Source organism: Perissodus microlepis, chromosome 20 (genome assembly GCF_051167445.1).
Source record: "Perissodus microlepis isolate ML-2025 ecotype Zambia chromosome 20, ASM5116744v1, whole genome shotgun sequence".
In the NCBI taxonomy this organism is placed as follows: Eukaryota; Metazoa; Chordata; class Actinopteri; order Cichliformes; family Cichlidae; genus Perissodus; species Perissodus microlepis.
In genome coordinates this window covers 29,859,792-29,879,901 of record NC_140480.1, presented here as the reverse complement: position 1 = coordinate 29,879,901, position 20,110 = coordinate 29,859,792, and the positions used below count along the sequence as shown (strand labels likewise).

At 39.3% G+C, this 20,110-nt stretch overlaps 1 protein-coding gene across 3 annotated transcripts in view; it reads right to left on the bottom strand.

The window, feature by feature from the left end:
• LOC146364845 (uncharacterized) overlaps positions 1-20,110 on the bottom strand; it is a 49,910-nt gene that overhangs the window by 23,019 nt on the left and 6,781 nt on the right. For all 3 annotated transcript variants that reach the window (XM_084916127.1, XM_084916126.1, XM_084916125.1), the window contains exons 9-11: positions 11,945-12,056; positions 9,185-9,275; positions 1,865-1,951 (exon numbers count right to left, since the gene is read on the bottom strand). In XM_084916127.1, the coding sequence (XP_084772253.1) occupies positions 1,865-1,951; positions 9,185-9,275; positions 11,945-12,056 (290 nt within the window). The remainder of the gene's footprint in view (positions 1-1,864; positions 1,952-9,184; positions 9,276-11,944; positions 12,057-20,110) is intronic.

Below are 20,110 nucleotides of genomic sequence, written 5' to 3'. Positions count from 1 at the left end.
AGTTCCTTTTAACGGATAAAGTCAATCTGGTAAACATTTGTACATTTCTTTAATGCTAAAGTTGCTAAAGTTTCATATTCATATTTGATGTTTTGTGCATTCAGATGAAGTCTGCAAGACTTTTTTTATTTTCGTGTTTTTTTACTACAGCAAGGCTTTCTGTCAAATTACACAAGATTTTATTGTGTCTTGTTTTAGAATAGTTCACCATTTATATATCTACTGAAAATACTACATTTGGTTTTATCATTCTGTACATCACAGCTTCAGGTGATGCCTCCCTGTCTACTGCATCAATGGCTCTGGCTCTGTGACTTTGCATTTCTTATATGTATATTTGAAATAGCTGCACACAGAGCACAGCAAATGTTTAAAGAAAAAGCTAGGGCCACAATGCAGAGTAAAAGCTGTCATCCTTGCAGTGAAACACCAACAAGCACATCACAGGTGAGAAGCATTCCCACAGTGGTGACTTTGCCATTTTCCCTCCTCAAGTCCTGTCTGTCAGGTGGCAGGTAAATCCTTCTTAATGTTAGTGCCTTAAGAAGCATGTCGTGTTGGAGAATCAAAGGATTTGCAACTATGTTGCGAGTACGAGGACCCTAATGTTTGAACACACTGTACTAGGAAAGACCTAAATCTGAAGTGCACCTTACCTTTTTGTCACAGTGTACCTGTACGCAAATACCAAAGCTTTTGATTGAATGACCTTTTTAATAACTCTAACACAGCAGAAAGAAAACAATATCAGAAGCAAAAAGCCAAGAGTAAATTGAAACTTAATGAAATTGCTAATCTTTCTTGTCAAGTCATCTTGCCGGCACACAATATGTTTGCCTCTGTGTGTTAGACAAAGAAAAATTACTGTCACAGTCAATGGATTACAGTGCCATCATTCTTATCCATTGTTTCTCTTCATTCTCAGACAGTCAGCAGGCAAGAGATTAGGGTTGAAGCACTGATGCTGAAAGAAACAGAAGCTTGAGAGAATCACATAAAAAAATGGCTGAGGTGCTGGGGGGCATTCTTGTCTGCCTGCAATATCTTTACACCCTGCAGTCCCCAGTGCCAATAAACAACAATGCGCGATAAGAGTGTTAACGATCAGTCTGACTAATGATGAACAGGAATCTCTGGATACTCCAACTACACAAACCAAAAGCATTTCAGGTGTTCGTGTAAGGGTTAAGAAGATACTAAAATTAATATAGATATATATATTTGAGTTGGAACTTTGTGTGAGTGTGTTTTTTTCATTTGATTTTACCTGTATTAATTTAAAAGTGTCTGTCTTTGAAGTGGGTCTAGAAGTTTGCAGAAAGAAGAAAAAGTCATAAATCTTTCCACATCTCTTCCTTTGTGATAACTCCAAAGTGAGTTTTCATTGGGTTTTTTGATAAGGATTTTCTTTTTAAACTTTGGTGGTTTTACACCACCTGCAGAAAAATTTAACTTGATTTGATTAAGAGCCATCTTTTCTTCTCCGTCGAATGAAGAAAAGTGTCTTAAAGTGCTTCTCATGCTTTTGTGTTTTCAAGACTCTTAACATTCCAGCAAATAGAATAGAAACTACTTTACCCGCCACATAAAACCTAAAAGTCAAACTGAAGAGGGGGGAAAAGCTTTCATGTATTAATAGTATTTTGTGCACAGATGTTCTTTTCATTTATGTCTAAAGCTATGATGTATCTGGGCATTAGCATTTGCATTAGAGAATAAATTTGCATGGAGGTGTTTGATTATGTGCTGCGCAGTCTTGTGGTTTTACCCTTTTTCAGCCTGTAGAAATGGGGCAGATTTTAAAAACAGCTCAACATCTAATTCGACCTTTGATTTGACTCTGCTGGTGATCAAGTGAACTCACGGGCTGCAGGTCGTTCATGCTGATCGGAAGCTCTCTCAGAGTCAACAACAGGTCGAGTTGTGTGCTCAGGTAGGCGATGTTGCACATCTGTAGCAGAGAAAAGATGTAAGGGTAATGAGCTGTGGATATACAGAAGAGAGCGCAATTATCACATCATCACACAGCCTATTTCCATGTGATTATTCAGAATTATCTAAAAAGCAGAGCTGCTGGGAGATGCTGGAAGGGGATACAGTCATCGGATGGCTGAGGCTTGTTCTCAGATTCAAGATTACCGCAGGCAAAAGCAGAGAGCTGCAGGCCTGTCGACAGGCTGATTTAACTGAGAAACTGAAGGCTTGACACTTTGAAACGATTGGCTGAGCTGCCTAGTCGACCTTTGTGTCTGTGCTAACCTCTAATAAATCATTCTTCATTGTCAGACTGGCTCGCTGATGCTCAGGTACCATCTCCCAAAAGGCAAAGGGCACCTAGTCTGACGGACAGTTACGGATAGGTATCAGGATTAGTGTTAGAAATCTATACCATGTAATAATTTCCCCTGTTGTGGAGGATGACACATCCTCCACACGTGAAAGCATTGGGCTTGTTATTTTTTCACACTTTCTGTCACGTTTTAAATTTCAAATGTGAGGTTAACAGTTAGAGGGGTTCTGTGTCAGTCTAATACCGCTAAAAGGACATCACCCTGGGCTAAAAACAAAAAGTGTTTGCTTATTTGTCACTGTCAGATTTTCAGGTATTTTGACAACATTTTCTATAACGCACAAGATGAAATTTTCATCTTCGCCAAATCTGATTATAAAAACGAAAACATTGCAACTTTTCTACTGTGAGACAGCACACTTTAGCTTTGTGAAAAATAGCCAGCTTTCATACATACACCGGAGAAAACCTCCTATACATTGTAGCGCGAGACAGACTGCTATATATAAGAGTATGACAATACAGACAGCATGAGTAGGATTTGATTTATTTTAAGAAAAATACCTACACTTCATCCCTAATATATTTTACCTCAATGGAAAATATGCTTCGAGGATGCCACTCTTATGTCCACAAGCATCCTGAGAGGGAAGTGATTACTCAGAGCTGTAAGGCAGATAACCAGACCATTTCCAACTGTCAACAGCAAAGACAAGACTCTGCTGCTTTGCAAGCTGCTCTGTAAAGCTGTATTTACAGCACGGAAATGTTTGCTGGGCACTTAAACTGTATGCTATATACTGTAAACAGACTTTTAATTCACTTTATTATACAGTGCACGTACTCTATATTTACAAGAAAAAGAGAGTGGACAAGGCACTGTTTGCCATCTAACTACAGTATATATAGGGACTAAAAGAAGACTGATTGTACAACTTTATTAATTCACTAGATGTTCTAGAAGAAGCCATTGGGAGCCATCTCGACACATCTATACAATTATTTGAAGATATATTTAAATGACCTTTAATTTAAATGGTCAATTAAATATAAAAATGTCACAAAATCCAAATCTGATATAAAAAGACTTCAAAGCTTTGATGTCTTTGCCCCAAAATAAGATTTTAAAAGGCATTTTTTTTCCCATTAATGTTTTTCTACCTCCATCTTTGCTGTTTCCAAATTCTCCATAGATTTTAGGTTTCCTGTCTCTCTCTGATGTTGTTTCTGGCATCATTTTACTTAGTAGGATGACAATTGAGACTTTCATAATGTTTGCTTAAGACTTTGCAGCTGTGGGTACATCTAAACAGTGGATAGAAGGTCTAAACTAACTGAATCCTAGAAAAGGTGTAAGGATTGTAAAAGATGTTGTGCTTCTTAGCTCTGTTGTTCTACCAGATGTTGGCTGTGGCAAAAAAGCAGTTTTGTTAAATGAAACTGCACAAGTTTCTAGGCACGTTTGTCATCATATCCAACACAGAAGCTTAACCGTCTAATGCCATTTGTATCATATTTGATACATGAGTTTCTGAGACCTCTATCTCATCAACATGATCAATGCTTGCCATAATTCCAAAATGCTACGGACAAAACTCTTTTTTTAAATATATGATACAGAACATGATATAGCAAAAAAAAAAAAGGATTTTGTTGTAAGGGTTAATAAACATGTCAGTTCCAAAACATCTGAATTTTCTGGCTATTTTTGATGGGTTGGGTCTTACCAGGTTAAGAGATGCTGAAGTCATGTGACCACAGTGTAGTTTGTTTATATCCTGTCACGGGCTGGATCTGTGACCCAGCATTTTATCTTCATTTTGGTATTTGTTGAGTTATATTATTATTATTATTATTAAACATGTATTTAGTTCTTGTTGTTGCTGTTATTAGTTTGGATTTTAGTCTTCTTGTATTTTGATATTACTTTATGCTAAGTTCATCTAGTTATTCCTAAAGCTCATAGTTGCTCAGTGTTTGTTTTGTTTACCTAGATCCTTTCGTGCAGTCACCCCTTATGTTCCAGTCTCCCTTGTTGGTTCATGTTGTCAAGTTAGTATTATGTCTCCGTCCTTCATGTTTCCCGTTTTATTTTGAAAGAGTCTGGTAATCTTTGTGTATTGTATTTAGTTTCACTTCCCGTCCCCTCATTAGGTTCATGTGTGTCAGCTGTTTCCCCTCATGTGTTTCCACTTCCCTAATCATCCATGTGGGTCTTTAGTCTCTGTTTCATTCAGTCTGTGTTGAATTGTCTGTTTCCTCCCACCACGTTACCTCAAGTTCCATGTATGTCATGGTTCTGCTCAGGTCGTGTTCATGGTACATGTACTTGTTGTTCATAGTTTTTGGGTTGAATCATGTTCATGTCTGTCACCATAGTTATCACAGGTCAGTCACGGTTATCAGAGTTTAATTTTCCCAGTGTAGTTTTTAGGTTAGTTTACGCCCTGTTGCCTTTGCTTTATTTTGCCTGTTGCCTTTGCTCGCTCCCTTTGAGTTTGAGATCTGTGGACTAAAAAGCAGTTAAAAACGTATCTGTTTAAACTTGCTTTTGGTTGATTTTGTTTTGTTTTAGATTTTAATGTCTGTTTTCTGCCTTTGTAAAGCACTTTGTGATTTTATCTTAAATAAAATTTTACTTTACTTTTGTATTCATGTTTTATCAGCCAAAATAAACGCTCTCCTTTTGTTTAAGTTTAGTTTGTCTTCTCGTCTGTGTCCGCATCCGGGTCCTCCACACACACCCCACACGGTCTGCCCCGCAAACCGTGACATACCCCTAATATTAATGTTTTAATGGTGTAGTGGTTAACGCATCAAGGGTTTGAGATTGGAAAGAGAAACAAGCTGGCTTACTTCTTGTGCCAGCCTCAAAGCGGAATAAATGTGAAGATAGTATCAAGAAGGGTATAAAATCAAACTGCAGATCCATCCACTGTGGCAACAACTTAATAAATAAGGAAGCAGCCAAAAGTACCATCAAAAACAGTTTTTCTCCCACAGAACTTTTTATTTTACCGTTAACACAAGAGCTCATTTGTTATTTATTTTAAAAAAAAAATCTAATTTATAATTTTATCAAGGTGATTCCAACTTCCAGGTTACTGTACAAAAATACGTCATCTCTGCGGCAGCCTGTTTCTGCTGTTTAAAGCGCCATTAGGAAATGTCAGTTAAGGGAAACGACAGAGGTCAATACATGATTGGGAACAATGACTGCAAAGGAGTTGTGGGAGAGTCATGCTGGCACAATAGTGCTAATGCCCTCTTTTCACAGCGCAGCACTGATGAACAAACCGCTTGTGTATGAAAGAGTTTTCAGTGGGAAATCTTACTCACACACTAATCACAAAAGTCAATGCCTGAAGAAAAAGTGATGTTAGAATTGAGTTAGTTACTGGGGGGTTTGTATTGGGTTGCTTTTTTGTTTTTTGGGGGGTTGGCCACAATCGTTATGTTTGTAGAAAAATGAAAGTAAACAGTTTCTGATGGGGAGAAATATCAGCTCTTAAACACTGGGTAGAAAATTCTGCTTCAAGCAGCCTGTAGCACAAGAAGTAATGCAGGGATAAAGAAAAGAATGGATTTCACTAAATACCAGTGCATTCTGAATGCAGATGTCCTGCAGTCACTCAAGACACTGCATACTTCAAAATCCAACATACTGTTAATCCATCATGAGCTATTCCTCTTAAAGGTAAGAGGAATTCCTAATTCAGTACAGAAGGACTGGCTTCAAAAGGTGCCTGTTTTATGCACCAAAATTACTGATCTGAAGTTTCACAGATAAAATAACAGCAGTGCAAAGAGTATTCCATTTTAATGTCTGCTTGCTGCAGGGCTTGAATTTTCTTTTCACTTCAGAAATCAACAAATTGAGCAAATTAGCTCAGGGGTTCCCAAACTGTTGCTTCCAGCTGTATCCAATAAGTAGTTTTATTGATACTCCGTAAACAGAGAATAATTAAACAGTTGCTTGAAGGTTCCAACATAATGTTCAGTTTCGAAATACAATAAAGCACCAGAAGACCACACATGTTGTAAAGTGTGTACAAGATGTGGTGCAAAAGCATAAATACTGACTATCCCATGTCTTGCATAGAAAACATATTCAAATTGTGTTAGGATGGCACAGTACTTTAGATTGGTTTGGCTCACAGAAAGAAGGTGCTGGGGCCTTTCTGTGTGGAGTTTGCACGTTCTCCCTGTGTCTAGGTGGGTTCTCTATGGGTACTCTGGCCTTAGGTTAGGTTCACCTGTGATTCTGAATTGGCTAAAGGTGTGAATGCGAGAGCGAATGGTAGCTTTTCTCTCTGTGTGAACCCTGCCACAGTCTTTTGGCCTATCCAGAGTGTACCCTGTGCCCCTGTGGGATAGGCTCCACCTTCCCCATGACTGTATTGGATAAGCGTAAGAGATTGGATGGATGGATCGATGGATTTATGGGGTGGATGTCTGGAATGAATAAACCCCGCAGAACATTAGTTAATGGTATTTTAGTTTGAATACCTGTTAGTTGACAATAATAAATAGAACTGATTTTGTTGTTTATTTAGTAGAATCCAGACTGTCTGCAAGGAGGTTTGAGCCTTCAGAGCCTTCAGAAGTACACGAGGCTTACGAAGGTGTTGCCACTCAACCCAGGCTTGCATACGAAATCCCATTTAAAAAAAACACACTGTCAAATATTCTTGTGTGGCAGTGTGGGCTGCTCTGGCTGTTCATCTGCTAACCCTGCTGCAACCTCGAGCCACCATATCACTGCCAACCTTGCTGGAAAGTGATAAACAGATGATGCCTGCCATGACAGCCGTGGTGTGTGACTGAGAAGGCAGGTGACTCAACAAGTTCTCGTGAGCAAAGTGCTAAATGAGCATGCATTAGATGCTGCTTTAATCGTGAGATCTGAAATTTGCTATTTAAATTCTTGTAATTGTAATTCTGGTAGGGTAGAATTAGTGCAGTGGTTAGTTAACTGTTATGTTATGCAGGAATGTTCTGGTTTTCATCCTGCTGCCCTTTTTTGTTTACAGTTTGCACATTCTTCCGCCCACGTGGGTGCAGTATAAAGACATTCACTGGTTTTGCGGTGATTTTAAAATCGCTGTAGGTGTAAATCTGAGTGTGAATGGTTTTCTTTCTGTTTGATTTGGCCTGTGATGAACTGGTTACCCAGTAACCAGCTGGGGTAGCCAACAGCCTCCTGTATCATTCTCTAAATCAGTGCTTTAGACTATCCTAGTTCAAACTGGGTTAAACAAAAGTTGTGTTTTTCTTTGCATTTCTTTGGGAAGTGAAAAGACAAACTGCAGTAAGTTTAAAAAAAAAAAAACAGCATAACCAATCCTTCTTTTTGTAACTGTAGTATGGCTGCTATTCCTACACAGAATATAAAGGACAGAGTCATCAGGTGCTGCCAGTCACGGTTGACAAGAGCACTGCTAAGGTACAGGGTACCAAGAGCATGTCTCCCAGCATGGCGGGGTCACATTAAGGTAAAGTTCACAGGAAAGGGGAGAAGGCTCAGTGAGAAATGACACTCCCACCTTCAACTTTAATGCTCAATTTCAGTGTGCTCCACAGCATGTTTCTGTGTGTGTGTGCAATAGCATTCCCTACTTGGAGGGATTGCATGCACAGAAAAACACTACAGTTTTTTCAGTGATACTTCTGAAAGTTGGTACTGATGTGGTCACTGATCAGGTACTTGCTTTACTATTTTCCAACCTTGTACTACTTGAGAAGTGGACAGGATGGTAACAAAAAGTGGAGCTGGTACACATAGCGAGTAAAGCATACTAATAAATTTTTAAAAGTAAAGTAAAGATGAGAGAAACTTCCTTCAGATAACAAATGTGAGAAAAATCTTTTTATGTCTCATTTGTTAATATATTGGAATATCCATCCATCCTCTTCTCCTTGTCAGGGTCGTAAGTAGGCTGGAGCCTATTCCAGCTATCTTAGGGCGAGAGGCAGGGTACGCCCTGGACAGGTTGCCAGTCTTTCGTAGGGCTAACAGACATAGACAGAAAACCATTCTGGTAACCAGAGTTACCAGTTAACCTAACCCCACTAACTACATGTCTTTGAATTGTTAGAGGAAGCCAGAGTACCTGGAGAGAACCCATCATGCCACTATATTATGGCATGATGGTACTAATATCATGTTTCTAAATGACTAATTATTGGTTCCCAATTCCTAAAGTAATAAATTATAATTAGTTCAATGAAGTGCAAACTCGAAAACATAAACTGTTATAAACTATATTCTATTTTCAACTGTATTCCTGTTTTTGATGCAGTTGTTTGTTGTCCATTTCCATTCCCTGTGAGTGGAAATTCAGTTTTAGTCATCTAACCAAAGGCAAAAGAAAATCAAGAAATCCGAAATGTGTGGTTGAAACGTTGCAGCATTAGAGCAGAAAACAGAGAAAGAAATGATCCACATGTGCGAGTGTGTGTGTGAGGATTTCTACAAAGCAATGAAACAGGCTACGCCTCAAAAGGAGTTTGATGACTGCAGTCTCCCCCGCCACCGAGAATGAAGAAGGCCGTCAATGAAGCACAAGCCCATGTTTCTCATTAAATTTTAAGTGCAACTTATAAAATAAGAGTGCATTTGGTGCAGCTACAATGTCACGCTTAGTGTCAGTGCAGGATGTCAAAAAACTGGTTTGTAATGAATTTAGTGGTAACATTTGTACAATTTAAAATGCAGTGAGTGTATTGTTCAGCTACAAATTAGAAGTTTATTTTATTGAACACTGATGTTTTAGGCCTGCAGCTTATTGTAACCATTTCTATTGTTTTATGCTAGCGAGCTTGTATGTTATGAGCTTGTATACCTAATTTTTAATTGTATATGAAGATGATACATGTAACTAAAAATTGTACCTCCATCATGTACTGGTCCACAATATGCAGTTCAGCTACAGGTCCTTTGTAGGATTTGTACCTTTCCACATCTTCCAGGGTGGGGACATACCTTAAACATAAAACAATAAATAAATAAGAAGAAAATGTTTGCTGTTCTTTTTACATACAGATGCTATTTACCTGTTAAAATAACCAATCAGATGGTTTCACAATGAACATTTCTTGCCAAACAACAGTTTTAAACATTTTTTGAGTATATCATTGTCCTGCTATTTCCCCCCTTTGTCCTCTGAGGCTTAGTTCTGAAAAGGTGATTTCATACTCTTTTGAGCTTTAATCAATCACTTGTCTGCTCTCTGTCTGTCCGGTCTAATCAAACCACACTCACATAGTCCTGACACTTCAGATTAGCTGAGTCTTTTGAGTTTAATTTGTAATCAGTAATACCTAAATATATTCGTAAAACTCGATGCTTATTTAGTCATTAATATTCATCTGGTGGATAAATACGGAGCCCATTTAGAGGGCTGTAATAGTCTGGGTCCTTCAATTTTATGTGAATTTGCCAATCAGTCTTTTCTTTCCTACGTGGTTGGAAAATAAGTTCCAGCTGATTTGGGAGACTTGCTGCAACATCCTGTAAAAATCTCCTGCTGCTGGAAAAACAACAGTGCCAACGTGATGTCTGATTTCTTTTTTATTTATTTATTTTTTGCCTCTGGGCTTATATGCCATATGTCATATGAGATGTCTATGTTCATTTCCCTTTTTTTTTTTCATATTTGCCTGTATGTGTGTGTCATCTGGGACAGTTAGTCTTGTTAGGCTTTTATGCCTCTCGGTTTTAATCAATTTTACACATTTTTCTCACCTACATTCATATCACGTACATTCCTTTACAAAATTTGATGTTTGATTTGTTTGCTTTTTATGTGCCTTTTGTCTTTTAGTCATAATGTGTTCAGGGGCTGAAGATAAAAGATAAGCTATGTGGTTAAATCTGACAGGCAAGTGTAATTAATGAAGATTAAGTCAATTTATTTAGTAATTTGTCATTGTCCAAGGTCAATAAATGTTCAGAAATTGACTTTTCTGGCCACCGACAGCAATCAGCAATTATATATAAACTGAACAAAGGCAGATTTTTTTTTCTAAGTTGATATGGTGCTGTCACCAAATACACCCTAATATCTTCCACACGTGGAGCTACAATATGTCCACCTAATGCATATATAGTTCCCAGTGCAAGTATTAGGTAAGAGTGGGGACAGTTCATCACACAAATAACAGAGTTTATAGTTTTCTAATTAAAAATGAACAAAAAAAAATCATAGAACATGGAAAAAAAAAAAAACTTAAAATCAAGAATGAAGAAAACCTTGGCAACAATCAAAAGCAGAAATTTTCATTCCAGAACTGAACTGATATCTTTTTCTGTGCCACGGTGAATATTTTATTGCTAAGGGGGAAAAGCGCCCATCCTCAAACAGTATGCTGTATGTGGAGCTATGAATTTATTTTCTACTGGTTAACAACACTGTGTCAGCTGTACATATTTACAGTCTTTTGTTTTTATTTTGATAGAGATATTTGTTAGTATGGCCCGTGTGTGAAATTTAGAGCGACATTTGACTAAGAATAGTAGTACTGTATGAACCTGAGAATTATTTCAACTTATTAATCTTTAAAAAAAGAGTAAAGAGTTGAATATGACGTGTCGCCATGTCAAAAAGGTAAAAACACATCAAGTGCAGCTATCTCTAATATCAGTCGTTGTTTAAGCATCAGAAAAAGACACATACATTTAGACCTTTAGACTGACTTTAAAATTTTATGTTACATTTTCTTTTTTTGTCATATGTACGTCTCCCTTGTGATCTTTGTTCAGGTATGTCATCACATGTTTTCTTGCTTGGCCCCATGGAGCGATGCCATTAGACTGATTTCTAGTAGCCAAGGGAAAGGCGAGTGATTAAAAGCCAAGTAACGCTGATGGTCCTCGTGAGCTTCTATAAAGCAGCGAGACGTTGATGGGAAGAGCCATTTATTCGCTTGCACTGAATTTGAACCTCTCTCTCGTCTTAAACTGGGCTTCCTACTTCTGTCATTCCTGTGAGTTCTGACCTCAAACCATAGACATTTGCCTTCTCACGAGTCAGCCTATGTGCCACCGGAGTAGCACTGGTCATCAATATTGCAGCACCTGTTGGGAGTGGTTCTTTCAAGATTGTATTCCTCAGTACGACGCCACCACGCATTAAAATATATATTATGTTTTCACAGAATATATAAAACCATCCCCACAGTACATTAGATCAGTTTTGCCTTCCAGGAGGTCAGCACACAGAGTCACTAAGTAAACTGCAGGTAAGAATCAGGAAGCATTTTACCCACTTGCTGTGTTTTATTCCTGAGGGCATGTCAATAGTTTCCATCTCTGCAAATAACCCGAGATAAAACTTTTATTAGTGAGCTGCTCTAGTAAAAGGTTCTGGCATCTGCTCTTTAGTATTAAAACACAGTGAATACTGCTGTGTTTCTTCCTCACATGAATTGGCAGCGGTTTCCCCTGTTTCACATTGTCCTGGCAGTAACATGGACCCACATCCCCGTTGATGATTTGTTTAGCATCTAGTTTCCAAAGGCTTTACCTCTGCCAATGAAAACACACATCAACCGCCCACGGACTTGGGCACAAAAAGATGTTCACCTCTCAGCTTCAGTTGTGACACTATAAGGAGTGAATACAAATCAGCGTTTTTTGGCACCAAGTCATACCTCCTCAGAGAGGTGATGTGCTCATCAGACAGGCCTCCATCTTTCTCATTAATGATGAACAGTTTGTCCTTCAGCTCTCCCGGTTGCACCGGAAAACTTTTGAGAAAAATGTCTAGGAGAACAATAGATTAGAAAAAGTCAACACACTCAATGGTACATGAAAGCTTTTCTCTTGACAGATAGTCCTCTTATCCTGCGATGAAATGACTCAAAAAGCATTCTGAAGACAAAGGGTCCTTTGCTTAATTACTTTCTTCCAAATGCCTAAGGGAAATGAACAAATTTGCATTCTATCAAGTCAAAGCTGATGTGATTTTTTTTTTTTTTTATAGGAAATGCCTCTGCATAATTCAGTAGCTGTGAGAAGACTTCATTATGAGCATCAGCGTTTAGACATGTATGTAATATGAACAGTGAATTCTATAAAATACACTCACTTAAGCCAGTCTGACACACGGGCTCTGATTTGGCAATTTTAATTTAATATGTTATGAGGCTAAGTAACAGAAAGCCTCGACTCTGAATGCTGATCATGTTGTTTAATACATGTTGACTGAATAGTTTGATCGTCTGTTCACACATTTGCTCTCAACAGTAGAAAAGATCGATACCACTCTCATGTTTGGCTGCTGGTATATGAAACTGCAACAGCAGTTTATCTTTAGTATAATGACTTGTTCTAAAATGTGCACACACGTCTACCTCTAACATTCACTTAATAGTGGATTGTATTTTGTTCTTTTAATATGTCTATCCATCTATCTTCTTCCGCTTATCTGGGGCTGGTTCGCGGGGGCAGCAGCCTAAACAGAGAAGCCCAGACCTTCCTCTCCCCAGCCACCTCATCCAGCTTGTCCAGGGGAACACCAAGGCGTTCCCAGGCCAGCCGAGAGATATAATCTCTCCAGTGTGTCCTGGGTCTACCCCGGGGCCTCCTTCTGATGGGACATGCCCGGAACACCTCATCCAGGAGGCACCCAAGAGGCATCCTTGTCAGATGCCCAAACCCCCCTCAACTGGCTCCTTTTGATGTGAAGGAGCAGCATATCTCTAAGGGAGACGCCAACCACCCTTTGGAGGAAGCTCATTTCCGCCACTTGTATCTGCGATCTTGTTGTTTCGGTCGCTACCCACAGCTCGTGACCATAGGTCCCTCACCTAGGGACGTAGATCGACCAGTAAATTGAGAGCTTTGCTTTTACACTCAGCTCTCTCTTCACCACAACAGATCGGTACAGCGTCCGCATCACTGTGGCCGCTGCACCAATCCGTCTGTCGATCTCCCGCTCCCTTCTTCTGTCACTCATGAACAAGACCCCGAGATACTTAAACTCTTCCAATTAGGGCAAGAACTCGTCCCTGACCCGGAGTGGGCACTCCACCCTTTTCTGGCTGAGGACCATTGCCTCAGATTTGGAGGTGCTGATTCTCATTCCCACAGCTTCACTCAGCTGCAAACCGTTTCAAGGCGAGCTGGAGGCCATCACCCAATGAAGCTAACAAAACCACATCATCCGTGAAAAGCAGAAATGAGATTCTGAGACCATCCAAGTGAAAGTCTTCCGCCACTTGGCTGCGCCTAGAAATTCTGTCCATAAAATTAGAAACAGAATCGGTGACAAAGGGCAGCCCTGGCGGAGCCCATGACCCACCAGGAACGAGTCCGACTTATTGCCGGCTATGCGGACCAAGCTCTTGCAACGGTTGTATAAGGATTTAATGGCCCGTAGCAATGGGCCAGACACCCCATACTCCCGAGCACCCCCCACAGGACCCCCCGAGGGACATGGTCAAATGCCCTCTCCAAGTCCACAAAACAATGTTTAAAAAATAACAAATTAAAGCAATAATTGAAAAGTTGAAAAGTCCCCCTTGTTATGCTTGTAGAGAGCTAGGCTAACTATTCAACTGCCTCCAGCATGTAGCCAGTCGTAGGATAAGCTAGGCCGCTGCTTGCAGGCATACGATGCAACTAGTGTCACTCTTATGTAACTCTAAACAACTGTCCATAAAAAGGGTGACTTTCAACATTTGCAGTCCAAAGTAGTAGTTGAACTGCTGAATCCAAACCATCAAACTGATTAAAAATGGGCTCATCATGTTAAATGAGGAGCACTGAGGTACAAAGCTGTAATCATCACGTCTCTAAATCCTTGACATTAAAGACTTGAGACAGTAATTCCCTTACCAGGACCAACAGAGGACGAATCATAACATCAAACATCCAAAACTATTTTGAAGAACTACTAGTCTCCTCGTGAGTAAGGGTTAGGCTGTCTCATCTAGCCTGAAACACACACACACACACAAGTGCAAATTAAGGTCTTTGTTGGCTGGCACTCAGACAAACTGGGCAATGCCCTGGCAAATTAGAGTATGGAGATGGAGAGTGTTTCCCATCGGGTGCATGAAGCCACAGGTGTACTTTTAATTAGGAGTGCGACATTTTCAGTCATTAAATAGGCAGCATGCAGAGGGGCTCTCAAGGTAAATAACCATATGAGTCGGACACACAATCTAAACAGAACTGCACTTTGATCATACAAATCCGCAATGGATCTCATCTAATTATGGAACTGTATAGCTCTATCACATTAATTCAGTACAATTTTGAGGTACTTTGAGTATCTCCATTTAATGCTACTTTCTGCTTCTACGCCATTTCATGTGGCACTTTTTACTCCTCTTCTGTTATCTGACCAGGTATCTGGTAGCTTTATTGTTTATAGTTAATATTATTTTTTAACAAATATTCACTTGAAGCAAAATGTGCGCATAACAAAGCAGTTTCACATTATTTTCACCATTCAGCCAACAATCCCTCAAGTCAATGGATTCAGTTCAATTCAGCTTTATTTACATAGTGCCAAATCACAACAATAGACACCTCAAGGGGGTTTATAGTGTAAGGAAAATAACCTGCTATAATACAGTGGCAACTCCTTGTGAGCAAGAGATAGTGGGAAGGAAGAACTCCTTAACAGGAAGAAGGAGGTCACTTGCCGCAAGACACACAGACACACTGTGGAAGAGAGCCATTTACTAACAACTAACAATTAAGAGTGGTACACAAACACATTGCAGCATGAATAAGGGAGGACTCTGAGTCACCTGATCTAGACCTGAAAGCTTTAAGGCTAGAGAGGGTGTCTGTCTCCCAAAACCAAACTGGGAGCTGGTTCCACAGAGGAGAGGCCTGAAAGCTGAAGGCTCCTGATTCAGCCCAAATCAGTGCTTAGACTAGGAGCAACTGGGCAACACACTACAAAGAGTACTGATACATTTACCAAAGGAAAGCTGTGGGTCCATCTTTTACATCAAAAACAACACTTGACCTGGGAATAAACTATTCTGTATGATAACATTCAGAATCTTTTATAATTTATTTAAACATTGTGGTGGCATCCAGAGAGGAGTCACGGCTATTAGCGTTCAGAAATTCCTAACACATATTCACAGACAAACCTTGTATCAGAGTCCTTCATATGCTCTAAAGATAGTTTTCAAAAGAATGCAAAAAAAACCAATATGAGCTGCAATCTTGCTGTGAAGGGTCTACTGAATTTCTGTAGAGTACTTAAATGCAGTGCACAAGTACACAGATCAATGCAGCATTGTTCTATGCACGCTTGATGCAGCTGATGTTCCGGCTTGCCCATAAGGATCATGCTGATTACCATATTAAACCCCTCAAAAACACAAAACAATAGTAACACAACCGCCTGCTCAAGCTGTCTAGTTCCACCTGCCTCAGTGCGTAACTGCACTGTTTTTAAAGACACTGTGGATACAGTAAGGGAGCCAATGTATGTCTGATGCTAATTATCACTTCTGGGTTTGTTAATTAATTATTGATCACATATCTGTGATGTTATTATATTGAGGTGGAGTCTCACTGTCTACTGAGGTGAGGTGTTTCTGGCTTTGTAAAAAGAAAGTGAGACTTTGCATGCACACTGGCTCCCAGTTTAATGGGATCAGATGAATAAATAGTGTGGCGAAGAATGAGATATGAGACGAATAAATAGCATGAATTTAGGCAGGTGATAAGCATGCAAACAAGAGCGGGAGGGGCATGTCGCTTATGTGTGCATGTGTGTCGGGGGTGGCAGGAACGGGTGCTATGGGATAGAGAGGGACAGAAGGAAAGAGAAGTCTGATTCCCAAATTATTCCGTTTTATGTATCTGGGTGGAGATCATGTGTTTTTAAACAGGCAGAAATCACCTCTGGACTAAGTCTGTTCTAAATTACAAAAACAAAACTCAGTGTTTAAAATTTGCCTCAAAGTCAGATACAAAATGCAGCAGTGCAGCAAAGGTAATTAACCATTACTTCTCAAGATGCTCTTTCTTCGGTATTAGCATTTTATGTTACTCATATATCACTGCAGTTCAGATGTTAGGCTTACACAATACAATAATTTAAATGCATTGATATAGATCCAAAGTGTCAAATTTGGCTCCACCGTGGCCCACTGCGACCATAAAATACTATTTACAGATGAGCCACAACATCCAGTGTTGTGAGATGAAGCCAAAGCAAAGTCATAAAACTGAAACCAAAGTTGCAGCACAAAAAATAATGTTTTGCAGTTACATAAACACATTTATTCTTACATTTCATTTACCAAATAAAAAATGGTGATTTTTTTTTAAGTCACCCTTTAGAATTTTATAAAGGTTAAAATTTTGCACAATCAGCAACTAAATGCATTTAGCCCAGACGACCTGCTGAAGTTCAAATTGAGCTTCAGAGTGGGGGATAAAAGGTGATTTAAGTGACTTTAAATATGGCATATGGTATTTCAAAAAATGTTTACAGCACCATCTCAATCTTTACAGAGAATAGTCTGAAAAGGAGGAAATATCCAGTGAGCAGCAGTTATCAAGGAGAAAATACCTTGTTCCTGCTAGAGGTCAGAGGAAAATGGCCAGAGTGCTTTGAGCTGTTAAAAAGGCAACAGTAACTAAAATAACTACTCGGTACAACATAAATATGCAGAAGAGCATCCTTGAACAAACAACACGTCGAACCTTGAAGCAGATGGACTACAACAGCACAAGACCACACCAGTCAGCTAAGAACAGGGAACAGAGGTTACAGCTAACATAGACTCACCTAAACTGGACAAAATAAGATGCCTGGGAAGGTTTGAATTTGGTGTAAACAGCAGGAAATCTTGGATCCATTGACCCTTCTTATACTGCATCTTTCTACTCTAAGTGCTTTACACAACATCTCTCATTCACAAGCACTTTTTTTCTACACCTAAGTGCTTTCTTTCTAATTTTCACACTCCAGTGGATGCACTTTTCGTATCTCAACCATGGATACTTAAGCATGCAGACTGAAGCAGTCAGGGATCGAACCACCAACCTTCCAATTACTAGATTATAGGATCGAAAGTTAGGCTGTTAGTGGCAGTGTAATGGTGTGGGAGACATTTTCTTAGCACACTCTGGACTCTTTAGTACCAACCAGGAAATGTTTAACCACCACACTAGGAATGTTGCTGATCATGCCCATTCCTTTATGGTAACATGTACCTATCTTCCAATGTCTGCTTCCAGCAAGATGATACACGTTACCAAGCTTAGATAACATCAAACTGGTTTCTTGAGCATGGCAGTGAGTTCACTGCATTCAAATGCTGTCTACAGTCGCCAGATCTCAGTCTGATAGAGCACTTCATGATGTGATGGATCACATTATCGATGTGCAGCTGACAAACCTGCAGCCACTGTGTGATGCTATCATGTAAATATGGGCCAAAATGTCTGAGGAATGTTTCCAGCAACCTTGTCGAATCTATGCAGATCTTCAGGTAACGGGAAGTCCAACCCAGGACTAATAATGTGCATCTAATAAAGTTTCATAGTGTATTTACTGAACTGTACCTCTCAACTGTTTTTCAGGTAATTATGTGGGGCATCTCTGCTTAAACTGCACAGAAAATGGAGGGATTGATAGATCAGTGGTTACCATACTGGCTACCAGTGATGGGAATAATGGCATTAAAATAAACGGCATTACTTTTTTCAGTAATGGGTAATCTAACTAATTACTTTTTCTATTATTACAATGCCGTTATCTTTACACATGACTATTTTTTAGCACACAATGGGTTGAAGCTGTCTTCCTCTTACTGGGAGCTGGGGGGGAACAATTGCATGAGTGCTGCTGATGAAGAGTGAAGTAGTCATGGTAAACCAACCAGAGGAAGACTTGGGCGAGTGTTCACATACAAACATATACGCACAGTGAGCACTCATAAACGAAAAGGCAGACAGAGGCACAGTCATGGAGATCCCAGATAATTCAAATTTAGCATTTTTTTAAGTGGAAGTCCAGACATTATTTTTCTCTCAAAGAGAGAAACGTCAAGAATCTCTATGAGAAATAGGATTTATGCCCTGGAACAAAGTGCTTTTCCACATCAGCTGTAAGCAATTCGACTACTTTTGTTGCACCTCTCAATGTCAAAGCCGCAACAAAGCTGGTCACCAATAACGACGGTGTTGATGCTAGCAGGCGCAGACCAAACCCAGATGAGGCTATCGTGAGCTCAGCAAATAACAGAGATGGAGCGACGCCATCTAACAGTCTAAGCTTGATTTCTCTTCTCCGCAAACATCTGTAGCACAGACTGAGTTAAAAACACTGATGCTGCCTTTGTCAACAGTATAGTCAGATTTCTTTAAGTCTCTTATTGCCAAGATACTGGCCAAGGAGGGGTAGGCCCACCAAGCAGAAAGACTTTTTCCAAATACGTAGATACCCAGTACTTTAGTGTTTAGTTTTGCTGTTAGTTCCTTCGACTAAAGGGCCCATTTATTTAATTATATATTCAGTTTTATAATAAACAATTGAATATGCACTTTAGTATGTTCAAGTATATTTACTAATTTATATTTTAGTGTTTTACTTAAGATGGGATCAAAATTATTTTACATATTTAAACTTTTTTTAAAGTTACTTTCTCTGGTAATTAGTTACGTTTATAATATTGTAACTCATTTGTAATAAGTTACTTTTTGGAAGAAGTAACTGGCAACTATAACTAATCACTTTTTCAAAGTAGCTTGACCAAAACTGATTAGCACTAATTAGCAGGTATCTGTGTCTATCTTACAGACAAGCTTGCTATAGTTAGCATTTCATTCTCCTCTCCATACGTGCTCACTTCTGGTGACAGTTGCAAATCAAGGCTTCACAAACCAATATGCAACATCATGAAGGCTACGGCAATCTTTCATATATATTCTACACTTATACATAGTTGTATTAATAAGTATAATCCAGTAACAGAAAACTAAAACACACATGCACAACCACTTTTCTTTCCTGAGAATATACTAATCGCCTTTCACTTAAGTGACATTTTGAACTTTTTAATTTTTTGTAGTAAAAATTACACTTTCATTGGTGGTATTAATAGGACCAAATAAATAGGAACTGAAAGGAAGATGCTTTTCCTTGTTCTTCAAATGTTTTTAAAGCTGGCAGCAAAAAGATGCATGGCCTTGAGTTGCCTTCGGGCTCTCATCTCTCAGCTCCTGCGCCTGACAGAATCAAAGTTTCCAGGTCAGCGAGGAGCCCTTGATACAGTATTCTGTATCAAGGCAGGAAATCACTGCCGTTGTCGCTCAGATCCCCTATCCATATTTTATGAATATGTGAACTCTAATTATGTTGCCAGTCTGCACATTCATGCTGATTCCATTTAGCAGCCCACCACCACATCTGTATCGGTTCACGGTAACTGTGCTACTTGGAGGACCAGTGAGAGGAAGCTTCTGAAATGTTCTCCCCTGGCATGGCTCTTGAAATATACAAGCCACATACACTCAGTTAATCAAAAGTGAAAAGCCATTAGATGAGAAATAGAATATGTTCCAGTCCACAATCACTCTGCAGAGTCCATGGGCAGTCATGTCACCGCTGGATTGGTGACATACTGCCCCCTGCAGACACAAATACAAATCATATATGTGCTTTGCACAAAATGTGTCTCAACTATTGTTTGAAGAGAGAATACTGTCAGCATTTTTAACCCTGAAAGAAAGTTGTCAGGTCAGCTTTCTCTTAACTGGGCATAAAAATCGAATTTATAAAAAATTCAAAGGACCTCCTGACAATAATGCTGTTTCTGCAGAGAAGCTGC